This window comes from Penicillium pulvis, assembly GCF_028828015.1.
Source record: "Penicillium pulvis strain IBT 33274 chromosome Unknown contig_12_segment0_segment0, whole genome shotgun sequence".
Lineage (NCBI taxonomy): Eukaryota > Fungi > Ascomycota > Eurotiomycetes > Eurotiales > Aspergillaceae > Penicillium > Penicillium pulvis.
In genome coordinates, this window is record NW_026643072.1 from 916,775 (window position 1) to 931,707 (window position 14,933).

Below are 14,933 nucleotides of genomic sequence, written 5' to 3' on the forward strand. Positions count from 1 at the left end.
GATCAGGGGTTAAACGGGGGGGAACTCTCACGTGAGACTCCACTCTATAACTGTGGGTCCCCAAAGATCAGCCCAATCGTATGACTGGGATACTAGATGGCCTTAAAATCTTGGTTCGTTTCTAGTTAAAGTAAAAGGTATTCATATTCAAACGCCATGTACAAAGCATAGATCCAGATGGGAGTAAAGCATAAAAGAAACTAGCTGTACAATTATCAGCCGGTCTTGGTCTTCTTCTTCGGCCGTGATTCTCCGTCCGATCCAGCTGCTTCATCACCGGACGCATCGCCCATCTCCTCGTCGCTGTCGCCGCTGCTCTCGTGGTCCTCATCAAACTCTTCGGCCACATCGGACTCTGACGATGCGTTGAAGTCCTCATCAGGGGAATCCGAATCCTCATCGGCCGAGCCACGATCAGGTCGAGCGCCTTCATCATCACTGGATTCCATCATCTCATCGGGGTCAAGGGCTGCCTTCAGGAGGCTAGAAGTCTCTTCGGTCATCTCGTTCTTGATACGAATGCCCTTGGCCTTGAAGAAGACCTCCAGAGGTTGTTGCTCCTCACTGGAAGATAGCAATGTTAGACTTGACACCAAAAAAAAAAAAAGAAAAAAAAAAAAAACATGACTGAATCACTTACCGGTTGATATTGCTGAACTGGTGTTCACCCAGACCGCCCTTCAGAGCCACAGTGATGTCAAAGGTACGGCTGGCTGAGACCGCACCGCCAACACGCGACATCGTCACCACCGCCACATTCTCCATTTGAATGTAGGTTGCCGGTTTGGGCACAAAGATCAGGCTCTTATCCAGGAAGTACAAGAGGCCTTCATTGGCCTTGATGGAACACTTAACTCCATGATGGCCGTGGTGGCTGACGAAATCTTTGGACGGCATGATGACCTTCTTACCGGACAGACCCCGGAAGATTTTGGTCACCACCTGGTGAATGGGCTCCTCGTAGTGTGGTTGCAACTTATCCTTGTATTGCGTGTTCAGCAGATCCTCGGTCATGTTGAGCTCAAGGCTGATCTCTTCATCCAGCTTCAACTGCATAACCAGGAAGGGGTAGCGGGTTTGACCCTGGCGCAGTGGAGGGTCAAGACCCAGGACAATGAGTGTGTGAGTGTCGTCATTCTTAGGGAGCAAGAAGAACTTTTTGATGGCGGTGTATTGGATTTTGTAGTCGTAGGTCTTTCCGCGGAGTCGGAAGGACGATTCATACATGTCAATATCGAAACGACCACTGAGCAACAGTTAGTAGGAATCTCGCGATATTGGAGGAAAGGACCGACCGAGGCGTAAGATGCAGAACATCCAAGAAGGTCGCAAATGTGTCACCAGCCACATCACCGATCTCAGCCTTGTCCATGAGGGTCTCATAAAAGAGGTTTGCAGCGTTCTGTTCCTCCACCTCTTCGTCGTTTTCTTCATCGCCCTCGGCATCCTCAGCCTTCTCCTTCTTCGAGACGGTGCCGGGGATGTAGAACCGCATTTCAACCAACTCGTCCGGGCCTGCGGCAGCCTTGCGACCGCGGTTCTTGGTGCTTCCAGCAGGCTGGGAGTTGGTGCCATTCGCGTCCGTAGCGGAGAGCGCAAATTCCACCGCAACCTCGTTCTTTCCAGCCAGGTTGGTGTTGGAAATTTCGGAGTATGGGACCTCGAAGGCGGGCCGGTTCTGTACGTTGAAGGAAAGCTCTGCTTTGGTAAACTCTGCTTTACCCCAGTTCCATCCTCGCAGGGCGTGTTCGCGGTTTTCAACGTTAATACCGTACCAGATCTTGAAAGCCTTGGACAATCGTTCGAAGTCCTAGTGAGACCAATGCGTCAGTCCGACTCTTTCATCACAGTATATTTGTCCATACCTCTTGATCAAAGCCATCCAGCTGGATCACACCCGATGATCGCGACAGAATCCTCAGCTCAAACCCTTTTGCCGCGCGACTCCACTGAGCGCCACCAATGTTGCTACTATCCAGAGTGAAGGTGTCGCCTCCGCCAGCAGGGCGCCATCCTAGACCGCTCTCTGCCAGCTTGCACTTGCCGGCATTGTTGGAGAGGTCTAGGTAGATATTGTCAAAGCTCTCCCTGGGAGATAGTCAGCGCTGAAGTTCCCGGGGTGCTACAGGGGGTATATGTACATGACGGAGATGCTCTCGGAGTGTTAGTGTCTGTATGGGATTGAAACACGAAAATTGAGGTTAAATGGAACGGATGAGAAGCGGGGGAGGTTGGGAGGGAGATTGGGTGTGGGGAGGAGGTTAGATAGCTCTCAGAATTTCTCAGTCTCGCGTTGTCGCGCGCCGCAGAAAGGACCACTTCATCCCAATTATGGACTAGTGTCGGTGCCTGAGGCTTCAACTGTTTGAATAACAAATCCCCAGAAAACAGCCCGCAATCAAAACATCCTCACAGTTCATGCTTTTTCAAACAAGGTTTCAAACATAAGCATGTTCCTTCAAGCTGTGTACTGCAGATATATGTTCTGCCACTCACTTGCGATATGTAGAGTTTCTTTGATCTTTCCAAGACCTCTGGGGTTGAACGGCCGAAGAATGTGCAAATATATATACCTGCCGTACACGAAGAAACTTCAATGTGCAAAGGGCATCAATTTCATGATCGCAAATGACAAACAAGATGCTTGAGTTTTCAGAAACTGAAATCCATGGATGATAGTTTTTATGTAGGGTTTACTTTCATACTCCAGGCAGGATAACCATGGAGACAGTTTCAATACAAGCGGCAGGCCGCATTGCAAACAGTAGTCGACCATAAGCGGTCCGAAGATTACACAGCCAGAATGACCGTTGACTTTATCCCTAGATAAGATGACTTACTAATGAGTGTAAGGGGTATGATTCCAGAATCCATACATAGAATATAACCCAAGTCCTTGCCTGGTATGTCCAAGTCACATGGTATGATATAATATGATTGGCTAACTCTATTATCCTGCAGAGCAGAAAAAGAATCCCAAGTTCAGGAACCAATGACCAGTGATATCCGGGTATGTTCTCCAACCGCACAGGCCCACATTGATCAAACAATGCAAACCCGCCATTTTTATCACAAAATAATATCCGACGAGCCTCAAGTCAAGCTATGAATTGAAAATAAGATAAAGTACAGACCTTCGAGACCCGAAAATCCTAGGATTTAAATCTACTACAAGCTCAAAATTACGCCATAAAATTTACCCCAGACCTCGGGAAGCAACATGCTTCAATCGCGCTTGCAAGCACTGCCCCGCCGCAATCCCACCACACCAGCTGCCCCGGCACCTGATCTCGAAGACCAGAACACGGAGCATGAGCTGGATGAATCCCCAGAGGACATACTTGAAAGCTTTCTCGCCCACCTCTGCCCCGATGATGCCACTGCTTGGCACGGAGACCCCGGGCAGCACCTCCTCTACTCCTCCCCGCACTATGGCGACCTAGAGATCGCTGTTCCTTCCTATCCAGAGCAAAGCAATAAACCATCGGAGACGACTATTCAAGCAAAAGAGAATGACGCAAACGATGTCGATGATAGTCGCAAACTATTTGCGCATTTCGTCTGGAACTCGGGTTTAGTGGTCGCTGAAGGCGTGGAGAATGCAGACATTCTTCAGACCGAGGGTACAGCAGTGACAGAGACCCAAATAGAGTCTATCGATATCTGGAACGTGAAGGGAGAAAGTGTTTTGGAACTCGGCGCTGGTAAGTCAAGTGTCTACATGCCCGTTAAAGACGCAGAGTCCTGCCTGTAGACGGGAAGGACAACACGCACCAGAAAAAAGCTTCATGGACTGATAATATACACCTAGGCGCCGCTCTTCCCTCAGTCATCTGTGCTCTCGCGAACGCATCTAAGGTTACAGCCACCGATCACCCATCTTCGCCCGCACTCACTGGTACAATTGCCTTCAATATGGAATATAATTTGAGCAAGCGCACGCCGCGGCCATCAACAGAGGTCTCGATCCACCCACATGAATGGGGAGTGCTGACAGACACCTTCGCCAAACAAAACAAAGGTGGATACAGTCGCATCATCGCCGCAGACTGTTTTTGGATGGCCTCACAGCACGAGAACCTTACCCGTACCATGCAATGGTTTTTGGCGCCTGGGGGCAAAGTATGGATTGTGGCCGGATTCCATACGGGCCGCCCAATTGTAGCTGGATTCTTTGAGAAAGCGCTCAACAATGGATTTGAGATTGAGACGATCTTTGAGCGGGACCAGGTTGAGCGTGGTGAGAATGGTGAGGAGATTCGGAGGGAGTGGCTGCCTGTGCGGGATGATGAGAGTATTGAGCGTCGGAGGAGGTGGTGTGTAGTTGCGGTTTTGAAGCGGAGCGAGTAGACACTATATGGATATTGCATAAATAGACTAGCACTTGGCTTCTGACGGACCATAACGAGAACTACGATTATGATTGAAGCCTTTTGATTTGACTGTAGATGATTTATGCATTTCGGTTGCTATCTTCATGCGAAATTCAGCTCCAAGGGCTCATCTAAGGCCTCTCCATCTATGCTGGTGAAATGATTAACAAATTATACAATGCAAAAATAAATATCCTCGGTGGGTCTCAGTCTGAAACTCGAATAACCGGCTTCAACAGCTTTTCGATGCCCCGGTCACGCTATGCAGGCATAAATATGTATAGAATAGAACCGAGGAATTTAAGCTGGGAAAACCCGGACCCAGGATCTGAGACGCCACAGAAGCCTGCGTGTGCACTGCGTATACCGTTTGATCCACCCGTGGGCCTGGCTTTTCTATATTTAAAGACATTGGCGTATGTTTCGATCTTGTTCTGCGACGGGTGGTTTCGACCCACTTCGTATCGGGGCTAGAGGGCTGTGCCGATGGGAACTCGATAATCATAATGCGACTGAGGGTTCGTCCGACCTGTTTCATCAAAATGAATTCAAGACTTGATATGTATGTAGTCGCGATACTTTATAGTTTAATAGTCCACGGTAGGAATACCGGGCAGATCCCAGTCTGGGGGCCAACCAGAACGGCAGATTGGCTGCAGATCCTCATATCAATCACGAACCCGCCGTCATCCCGACGTAATTGGAATTGGAGCAAAGCTTTTCTCTCTGTGATCATTCATTCTGCTTACTTACACCATTGTATTGATGCGGCCAAGGAACAAGACCTGTTAGATCAGGCAATTGGGCTTGTATGCTCGAATTGTTGCTTGGGGCTTTCTTACATGACCAGTGATAACATCACCCACGGGCGGAGACCCGCAGCTTGGGACGGGAGGTTGGGATTCCGGGATCGTGATTGGCTGAAAAGCTAAGATTGGTGGATCCACTCCTTACTAGTTTGTTTCCCCCTTGAGTAGCACGCGTATGAAAAGTTTGTATGTATTATCAGTATTATGGTAAATCCCCGTATCCATTTCCATCGTTTCCCCTGCTCAAGTTCTTCCTTCCCCTATCAACCTTCAGTCATTCGTTGAATTCTTTCTTTCTGCAAGAGACTTCGGTCTCAATATGCATCCCACATTCTTTTGCTTCTAAATTGGCCTTTTTTCGCCCCTCTCATGCCACATTCCTTTCCTTCATTTTCTACGCGTTGCTCCTGAATTGCTGCCTTACACCTTTTCGGTCTTCCCACATTCGCTTTTCCCCTTCCCCCTCCATTGGAAGATCCAACTCCCCGTCCGTCGTCGCAACCCTAAACAATGAGATCCTCATTGTTTGGGCCCGCGGCGGCTGGCTTGTCGACATTATTGACACTATTGCCGACCGTCAACGCTTTGTCATTCGACGCTATCTCGCTCCCCGATCTGGACCTGTCTACTTTAGGCCGGGTCTCCATCAGCGGTAATTTCGATGGCGTGTCCCTATACGAATATGAGGGCCAAACCGAGATCACCCAAACCAACGGCTCCTCATCGATCCTAACGCCCCTGCCAAATGGCATCCTTACGAACCTTTCTACCGCCGACGCCCAAATTCAGGCCATGTGCTCCTTTACGAAGAAAGACGGAACGTTCGCCGGAATTTTTGTTGGTGGAAACTTTACGACGCTAGGTGGTGTGGAATCGCGTGGTGCGGCCTTGTTCAACCCGAACTCCAGTACCGTGACAGCCTTGCCAGGATTGAACGGCTCGGTGTCAGCTGTGGCGTGCGATCAGAGTACAAATCGCGTCTACGTTGGCGGAACCTTCGACCACAAGAACAGTTCTAACGCAATCGCCTGGAGTCCCGACAATGGCTGGACCGATCTTGACTTTGAAGGTCTCAACGGCCCCGTGAAATCGATCCTGAAGGCAGAAAATGGCCATATTATCTTTGGAGGAACGTTTGATGGAACCGGCAACTCGTCGAGTTCGTCGTCGAATTCTACATCTGGCCTACAGGTTCTCAATTTGCAGAATGCGACCATCACTTCCGATGCCAATTCTTCTCTCAGCGGCTACGAAAGTCCTCGAAACATTATCTGCTCCACAAGCGGCGAGGCAGCCGAGGGTAAAACCTGGTTGCTTTACGACTACTCCCCTGGATATTGGCGCGCAGAGCTTGGCTTTGAGGTCAAGCCAACCAAGGTTCGCCTTTACAACACCCATCTGGATGGACGTGGTACCAAGACCTTTTTATTCCGCGCCTTGCCCGACGATGGAATCATGAACATGACTTATACGGACACCTCGGGAAACAAGGCTTACTGCGACCAATACTGTCCGCTCTCTAACAGCACCAGCGAAAAGTACCGTGACTTTACCCTAATAAACTCAGTGGGCATGTCTGGACTCCAGATTGAAGTTTTGGATTGGTATGGCGAAGGTGCTGGATTGAATGGAATCGAGATTTTCCAAGAGAACATATTCTCCTACGCCATCGACAAGTTTAACGAGCCCACCTGCGCCGACATAGATTACCCTTCCAAGTCAATCGTGACCGGCACCTGGGATGTTGCTTCGACTCATCTGTCTGCCCAAGTGACCGATGCCAACGACACTGACGTCTCTGTTGTCTTCCAGCCTGACGTGAAAGAATCCGGAAAATACGAGATTTACCTCTACACCCCTGGATGCTCTTCCAGTGACACCTGCTCCTCTCGTGGTATGGTCAATGTCACGGCCACCGTCGCCAATGGCACCGACGCCTCTAACCCATCTCCCACCACCATTTACCAGACAAACGAGGACGATAAGTATGACGTCTTGTATACTGGACATGTCGACAAGGCAAGCGATTCTTTCCGCCCCAGCGTTACTCTCCGACCCATCTCTGGTCAAGGAGACATCAATGTTGTAGCATGGCGCACTAAATTCATCCCGCTATTCAACACGACCAAGGCATCAGGATCAAGCTCGGATTCAGACTCGGACTCGGACTCGGACTCCGTAGATTTGAATGGATTGTACGATTATAATCCTTCTTCGACGACTTCGACTGATACCGATAAATCTGACATCAACACGGCCGGAACCTCGCTTAACAAAGATGCTTCGATCCTGAGCTTGGCCGAGTACGATGGTATTATTTACGCCGGTGGTAACTTTTCCGACACCAGCACCAGTTACATCATGTCCATCACTGATGGTAATGTCACTGCAATGCCAGGAGGTGGCCTGAACGCCGGAGTTCAGACAATGGCTACCCTGGACAAGTTTTTGTACGTTGGGGGTAACTTCACAGATACTTCCGACGGTGGCGTTGACGGCTTATACCATGTCGCCGCTTACTCCTTCTCGACGAAGAAGTGGTCTGCTCTGGGAGCAGGGTTGAATGGCCCCGTTTCGACAATTTATTCCATCGACCTGAATGTGTCCTCTTCCGTCAACGAGACAACCCTTGCTGTCAGCGGTGATTTCAATGAGATCCGTGCATTCGATGATAATTCGGCAGTCAGTGTCCCTGGCTTTGCCATCTGGCTTCCCTCGAACCAGACCTGGCTTCAGAGCCTCAATGTCACCCAGATGGAATTTGGAGGGCAGCTGTCTGCGGTTGCCTCTGTGAACGAGACATCTATTCTTGCTGGCAGTCTGGCCACTGATGGTTACACTGCCTCTGACGCTGTGTGGCTGCAAAACTCCGACGATCTCAGCCTGCTTCCTTTGACAATGGACATTGACCAAACTGGCAACAGTGTTGGATTGGTTACCGGCGTCTATGATACTGGGTCTAGTCGTAACCAGACCATTTTTGGTGGTCAATTCAACGCCACCGGCACCAACGGCTCCAACATGTCTGCCGTTGCGATCGTAAACGGTACCAACAACATCTATGGTCTGCCGCAAGGCTTGGACAGTAACTCGACTGTACTGTCCATGGTTGTGTACAATGATACCCTCTTCGCTGGTGGTAATATCACTGGTACTATCAGTGATTCGTCTGTGACTGGTTTCTTCACCTATGACTTGACTAACAACAAATTCCCGTCCCAACCATGGGAGCTCCATGGGTCTAATGTCTCTGTCAACTCGATTGCTGTTCGACCGGGCACATCTGACGTCTACATTGGCGGCAACTTCGATACAGCCGGCTCATTGCCTTGCAAAACTGTCTGTGCCTTGCATTCCTCGAGTAACTCTTGGAGTTGGCCTGGTGTGAGCATCACTGGTACTGCTCTTGCCCTTAGCTGGGCCAGTTCCAAGACCCTGTACGCTGCAGGCAACTTGACAGTCTCGGGCAATCAGACCCTCGTCGCTACATTTGATGTGAAGACCGAGGCCTGGACTTCCGTTTCTGGTGCAACTGTGTCCGAGATCCCGGGTGTCCTCACTGCATTCGCTCCTGCCACGACAGATGTTTCAAAATTCTGGATTGCCGGCACACTCACCAACGGTTCTACATTTTTCATGAACTACGACGGTTCCAAGTTCCAGTCCCCCCGGCAGCCTGTTCTCCAAGGGCACTGTCATCCGTGGCATGGAAGTTCTTCCCCTCAACCAAAATCACAAATCGGTTTCGCTTCTCAATGACGATCAAACACTTTTACTGATGGGCGAGCTCATCATTCCCGACTTCGGCAACGCGTCGGCCGCTCTATACAACGGAACTACAGTCACCCCGTTCATTCTTTCCTCGAAATATGATGGCCAACCTGGTAGCATGTCACAATTGTTCACTGAGAACGAGAACCCCTATGACACTACTTGTGAGTAACCTCGTGTAATCTTTCAATCCGATCTTTACTAATTCGACCCTAGCGAGCCATCACTCCAATGGCATTGTGGTTCTGGTGGCATTCTGCTGTGCCCTCGGCTGCGTCTTCCTTATCGTCGCCGCCGGTGTGATCATGAACAAGATCCAGCGTCGCCGCCAGGGCTATTCTGCCGCCCCGCAATCGTTTGGCACTGACCGGCCAAGCGATATGCAGCGCGTACCACCCGAGTACCTCTTCAATTCCATCGGGCAGGCGAACCCGACTGCCCCGGCCATTTAATGTCCCCTTTCTCTGCACAAAATCTACTCGCCGTATTGTGTGAACGTAGTGTTGTTTTTTTTTATTGCTCACTTCTTCGGAAGCAACGTTGCTATACCCATCCTTCCTTAATGTTTGATTTGCTAGCGCCCCTATTCTTCTTCTTTCGCGCTGGTTTCTTCCCGCGATATCTCGTTTGGCTTTTTGTGGTTGATTGTGACCTCATATCTGTCGACTTCTCGATTTACCTGTGCATATGTGTCACACCTGTATGTAACTTAGCGTTTCCGTCCTGGGGGCGTGGATAATACAATGATCTACCAGTGCATGCTTAGCTCCATAAAATTGTCGTTCACGTAGCTTCGAGGTCATTTTAGGGTCAGCCATAATTGGGATTTCGAGTTGGAAATCGAGCTTGAAATGGATCGGACAAATTGTGAACTCAGTTGCCCAGCAATCTGTGTACCACCTGGGTACCTTTTTTAACTCTGTAGTCACCCTGTAGGCTGTACTGTCAGCTGGGTTTTAGCTGAGCTGAACTTCATATTGCTTTTGGTACTTGGACGACCGAGTTATCTTTGGCCCAGTGACCAATTTCCTTTTTTTAATTCCCCTTTTTTCTTAGTCGTGGACCCCAACCTATAATTGATTTCCATTAAGACAATGCTCGTATAAGTCTCCGACTGGCGGGAAAGGATCTTCCGGATTAGGCCCCAGCCCCGCGCCGCTTTAGCATATCCGGAAGCAGAAGTCAGCACTGCAAACAGCCGAGCGCATAACCTGCCCTAATAAGCCTCACCACATGCTCTGTGTCGCATCCCGTCTTACGCTTATTTCAGAGACAACCATTCGCCATGTGACTGTCCCGATAGACCTGCTCTTTGTATGCACGCGAGTCAACTAATTAAATCGTAGGCGCTCGGAGAATCTCTTGTGCATGGGGCTCTTTGTACTTGACCGTTGATTTGTTCGACACTAGGGTCGGGGTTTGTTTACGCGGACATTCCGTGTTCTTTAAAAGCTATGACCCTATGACATACTGCTGTCTGTTTGATGAAGGTGTTCCGGAGATGACGCGCGACAGTCTAAGATGGCATCCCAGTTGGGACATGGAGATCCCCGCGCGTTCTTAGAGTTTGGCGATTGCATAGCAGATATCTCCGAGACCTATCAAGACAAGGGACTTATTATCCGGAAATCTAGATTTTGATAAGTTGGATTGAAATTGGCTACATAACGGGGAACTGCAGTGAAATGCATAGTAAACGCATAGTAAACGCATAGTAAACGCATAGTAAATGCATAGTAGACTTAGCAAACACAGTACTCGGACTCAGACTAAGGCTGAGACTCAGTCAGACTCGGTACTTCTTGCAATGCATGCCGGTCTTGATAATCACTCTTCCATCCAACGTGTCGCCAAGAGCGCAAACAAATCCCTCTGCGAGTCCTCGTGTTGCCAAGAGGCCAAAGACCGGTATTTTCTATTGCGGTCCACATCGCTAGACTCTAGATGGGGCGGTTCATGAACTTCAAAATCTCCATCCCGGTCCCAGCCGAAGTACTGAACGTTAGCAAAGTGCTTTGTTAGATGAATGTATTGTCATTAATAATGCACCCCGTTTGGGCCGTGGTTAGGCGCTCAGGGTTTTTTCACCTACGTCGTGCCTCGGCGGTACCTATTAAATTTACCGTGGAATATAGTCTGCCACAACCGTAATTTCTATCTCGTGTCAAACTCTACATACGCCACCCGTCAAAGTGGCGGTTAAGCACTCGGTGCGCCTTGCCCGATTGCTTCGGGATTCTTGTTCTGTCTTGGAAGTCTTATTTTCAAATTAAAATTTTTTACTTTTATTTAAATTTGAATTTTTATCGAATTTTTCTCACGGAACTTCAATGTATCCACGGCTGACACGTTAATTAAGCGAACGGCTAATAAGACGAGAGCATCGGGATCAAGGTTCCGCTCCACCGACCAATGGCCAGTTAGCATCACGTAACACTACAAAAGTGGATTTTGATGCGGGATGTGACCCATGTGCATATTAGGGGTACATTCCTGCAGTAGGTGAGATTGGAGAAAAAAATCTCAGGGGAGGAGAAAAGAATAAAATCCCACGTTTTTGTTTCGTGGGGATGGATACCGAGATGTGATCAGGTCAAAACGCCCCCAACGTAATCCCGTACCTACAGGGAATCCCCGCGGGGGAATGAACTTGGGGAAAAGGAGGAGTTCGGGACCTATAAGATGGACCCGAGTGGACCGTGACCATGACCCGGCCGTCGGCTTCGGTGGTCATCGGGGGGCCAAGAGTAGATTAGGCAACTGAAACGAGTTTCATGAGAGATATATGCTATTCGGTTGTTCTTGTGTAGAAAGAGGAAGTTCATCGGTGATTGGGAGCAAATAGAAAACTCAGACCCTGGGACCCACTACTGCATTCATGGTCGGAGCAGCTTCTCTTTGGGGCAATTTTAAGGTTGATCACCCCAGCTAATCCTACCGCCCCTCATACTCTCTCCCCCACAAAAAAGTAAGAGGCTCAGGGTCTCTTGTGCCTGATTCTTTTCTAGATTTATCCGATGGCAAACACCACTTTGCACTTTGCCCCTGTGGCGCCAATATGAACCACAGGAGAATCTCAAATTCTATATTCTATCTTGACCTTGGCAAACCATCCAACCCCAGGGTAGCGCCACTGTTCCTTATGTTCCCCGAATGCGGCATCACACGTATGTGGCGCCCCCAATCCGAAAACTCAAAGACACTAGCCGCTTGGCCCCCTCTTGGCAAATCGCTGCACATAGGGAATCCCGCAATCTGAGCCGCTTATGCTTCTGATCCTTCCCGGGCTCGCGCGACTTGCCTAGGGAGCCCCCCCTACGACGTCACCCTCTTAGACCATTTCCCCTCTTGGCGCTACGGTACCAGCGTACCCATGTACCAACGGTGGGCCGCGTGGGAATGGGCCCGACCTCTCGAGTCAATATCCGGAGTACATAAGGCTCCAAATGCCCATCCCCAGAGTCCGAGCTTTCCTTCTGTGTCGTTTTTGTCTCTCTCATCCCTCCCTATAGTACGCAACTCTAGGTAGAGGTTATTCAATATGTGGACAAGAACATCAGGCCTGCGAGGCCGTTACCTCCACTGGGCTATCACCTTCACTTCCGTCGTTGGTTTCTCCCTCTTCGGTTATGATCAGGGTTTGATGTCCGGTATTATCTCCGGTACTGAATTCGACAATGAGTTCCCTCCTCTCGCCGGTGATGACATCCACACCCAGGTCCTCCGTGGTGGTGTGACCTCTTGTTACGAACTTGGTTGTTTCTTCGGTGCCATCTTCACCCTCATGTACGGTGAGCGCATCGGTCGTACTCCTATCCTGGTTGGCGGTGGTCTCCTTATGATCCTGGGTACTGTCATCTCCGTTGCTTCGTTCGGTCCTCACTGGGGTCTCGGCCAGTTCGTCATTGGTCGTGTCATCTCCGGTCTTGGAAACGGTGCGGACACTGCGACTATCCCCGTCTGGCAATCTGAGTGTTCCCAGGCTCACAACCGTGGTTTCCTCGTCTGCTTCGAGGGTGCCATTATTGCCGTTGGTACTTTCATCGCCTACTGGCTCGACTTCGGTCTCTCCTACGTCGATTCCTCCGTTGCCTGGCGATTCCCCGTTGCATTCCAGATCCTATTCGCTATCTTGGTCAGCGTTGGTGGTCTGTTGCTACCGGAGTCTCCTCGTTGGTTCATTATCCAGGGCAAGGAGAACGAGGCCCGCGAGGTTCTGGCCGCTCTTCACGGTAGCACCCCCGATGGAGAGGATGTGATTACCGATATTGCGCTCATGCAGGCCGATCTCAAGGCCATGGAGGGCGCCAAGGCCGGCTGGAAGACGCTCTTCACCTTTGGCAAGACTCAGGAGTTCCAGCGTATGATGATTGGTTGCTCCGGCCAGTTCTTCCAGCAGTTCACTGGTTGTAACGCTGCTATCTACTACTCCACCCTGCTCTTCCAGACGAGCTTGCACATGACTGGCAAACTCCCCTTGATTCTGGGTGGTGTCTTCGCTACCGTCTACGCCCTGGCTACCATCCCCTCCTTCTTCATGATCGAGCGCGTTGGTCGTCGTAAGCTGTTCTTGATTGGTTTCGCCGGCCAGGGTCTCTCCTTCATCATCACCATGGGCTGTCTGATCAAAGACAACGAGCAGAACGCAAAGGGTGCCGTCGTCGGTATCTTCCTGTTCATCTGCTTCTTCGCCTTTACTACGCTGCCTCTGCCCTGGATCTACCCTCCCGAGATCAACCCTCTCCGTACCCGTACCATGGCTGCCTCGGCCTCGACCTGCACCAACTGGATTTGCAACTTCGCCGTCGTCATGTTCACCCCGGTCTTCTCTGCCAGCAGTGGCTGGGGTATCTACCTCTTCTTTGCCTTGGTCAACTTCATCGCTTTCCCCTTCGCCTACTTCTTCTACCCCGAGACCGCCGGTCGTGATCTGGAGGAGATTGACATTATCTTCGCCAAGGCTCACATCGAGGGCAAATGGCCTTTCCAGGTTGCCAACGAGCTGCCCAAGCTCACCGTGCAGCAGATCGGCGAGTACCAGCGCGAGCTCGGTCTTGACGTCCCTGGCCACCACGTTGAGCGTGATAGCGAGAAGGGCGACATTGGCATGAGCAGCGAGAGTGAGAAGGAGAAGAACAACCACTCCGAGTAATTATTCCATTTATGGACGGGGCATGTATATTCGGGCCCATTTGCTTCCTGCATTTCCATCCTGGAGACGGAAAGCAAGAGGTCACGACCGTTCTGATGATTTATAGAGTGCACTGGTGCTCATTATTTCCTTTCTTGTCTTCAATGTGTTAGTGGTTAATCGCCACTACTGTCGGATATTTCATTTTATTTCCTTTCTAGATATCATCTCTTGTCTCTTGCTAGATAGTCACATTTTTTCACATTTTTAAGAGAATAAAATTGGCCCCACAGCCATTTTCACTTAATCTCCTCTTTCATCTCCACATCGGATAGATTCCGTAGCCACCACATTTATCCATTTTACCGACCATAACCCCTGGGGCAAACGGGGCAAACCATGGTTTGCCTAAGGGAAAGCCAACGGCAGAACCAGAACCTCAATGGCCACCAATGACTAAGACTTGCCCTCAAGCCACTGCCGTCAGTCAAGAGCTTACCATAACGGCAAGGCTAAAATGCCATGTGTTTGGCCCCATTCAAGATGGATCTTATCCCACGCGACTTGGCTGGGCATACGTATGCATGCGTTGGGAAAATCAAAAATGTTCAAGATCGACGGAAAACCTCCGAGAATCTGCGGTAGAATATGTCGGCAGCCGTCATTCCAGGAGGGGCATGTGGGAGGATTATCATCGGGATTTAACTACGGAGTACGGTAGTACACCGTGTACTCCGCTTGTATTTGTCGATCTTTAGTTGACTGAGATGCCATTTCTGGTGAGTTCATTTCTGGTTTAGTTTAGTATGTATGTTCTCCGTAGTCCTGGGGCGTAAGCCTGCATGTAAT

At 50.0% G+C, this 14,933-nt stretch overlaps 5 protein-coding genes across 5 annotated transcripts; 4 read left to right on the plus strand and 1 right to left on the minus strand.

The window, feature by feature from the left end:
* Positions 1-215: 215 nt before the first annotated feature.
* N7503_001569 (FACT complex subunit POB3) lies at positions 216-2,143 on the minus strand (the record flags this gene model as incomplete). Its single annotated transcript, XM_057061116.1, has 5 exons — positions 216-564; positions 641-1,246; positions 1,296-1,810; positions 1,866-2,088; positions 2,127-2,143. The coding sequence occupies 5 exons, from the start codon at positions 2,141-2,143 to the stop codon at positions 216-218; spliced, it is 1,710 nt and encodes a 569-aa protein (XP_056925078.1).
* A 1,077-nt stretch (positions 2,144-3,220) lies between these two features.
* N7503_001570 (putative nicotinamide N-methyltransferase) lies at positions 3,221-4,350 on the plus strand (the record flags this gene model as incomplete). The annotated part of the gene is made up of 2 exons (XM_057061117.1): positions 3,221-3,704; positions 3,812-4,350. 2 exons carry the CDS (start codon positions 3,221-3,223, stop codon positions 4,348-4,350), a joined length of 1,023 nt encoding a protein of 340 aa, XP_056925079.1.
* Positions 4,351-5,692: 1,342 nt separating this feature from the next.
* N7503_001571 (uncharacterized protein) lies at positions 5,693-8,941 on the plus strand (the record flags this gene model as incomplete). The annotated part of the gene is made up of 1 exon (XM_057061118.1): positions 5,693-8,941. The coding sequence occupies one exon, from the start codon at positions 5,693-5,695 to the stop codon at positions 8,939-8,941; it is 3,249 nt and encodes a 1,082-aa protein (XP_056925080.1).
* Positions 8,942-8,960: 19 nt separating this feature from the next.
* On the plus strand, positions 8,961-9,405 carry N7503_001572 (Rax2 family protein; the record flags this gene model as incomplete). The annotated part of the gene is made up of 2 exons (XM_057061119.1): positions 8,961-9,117; positions 9,170-9,405. 2 exons carry the CDS (start codon positions 8,961-8,963, stop codon positions 9,403-9,405), a joined length of 393 nt encoding a protein of 130 aa, XP_056925081.1.
* A 3,089-nt stretch (positions 9,406-12,494) lies between these two features.
* On the plus strand, positions 12,495-14,105 carry mfsA (glucose-inactivated glycerol proton symporter STL1; the record flags this gene model as incomplete). Its single annotated transcript, XM_057061120.1, has 1 exon — positions 12,495-14,105. The coding sequence occupies one exon, from the start codon at positions 12,495-12,497 to the stop codon at positions 14,103-14,105; it is 1,611 nt and encodes a 536-aa protein (XP_056925082.1).
* Positions 14,106-14,933: the final 828 nt, after the last annotated feature.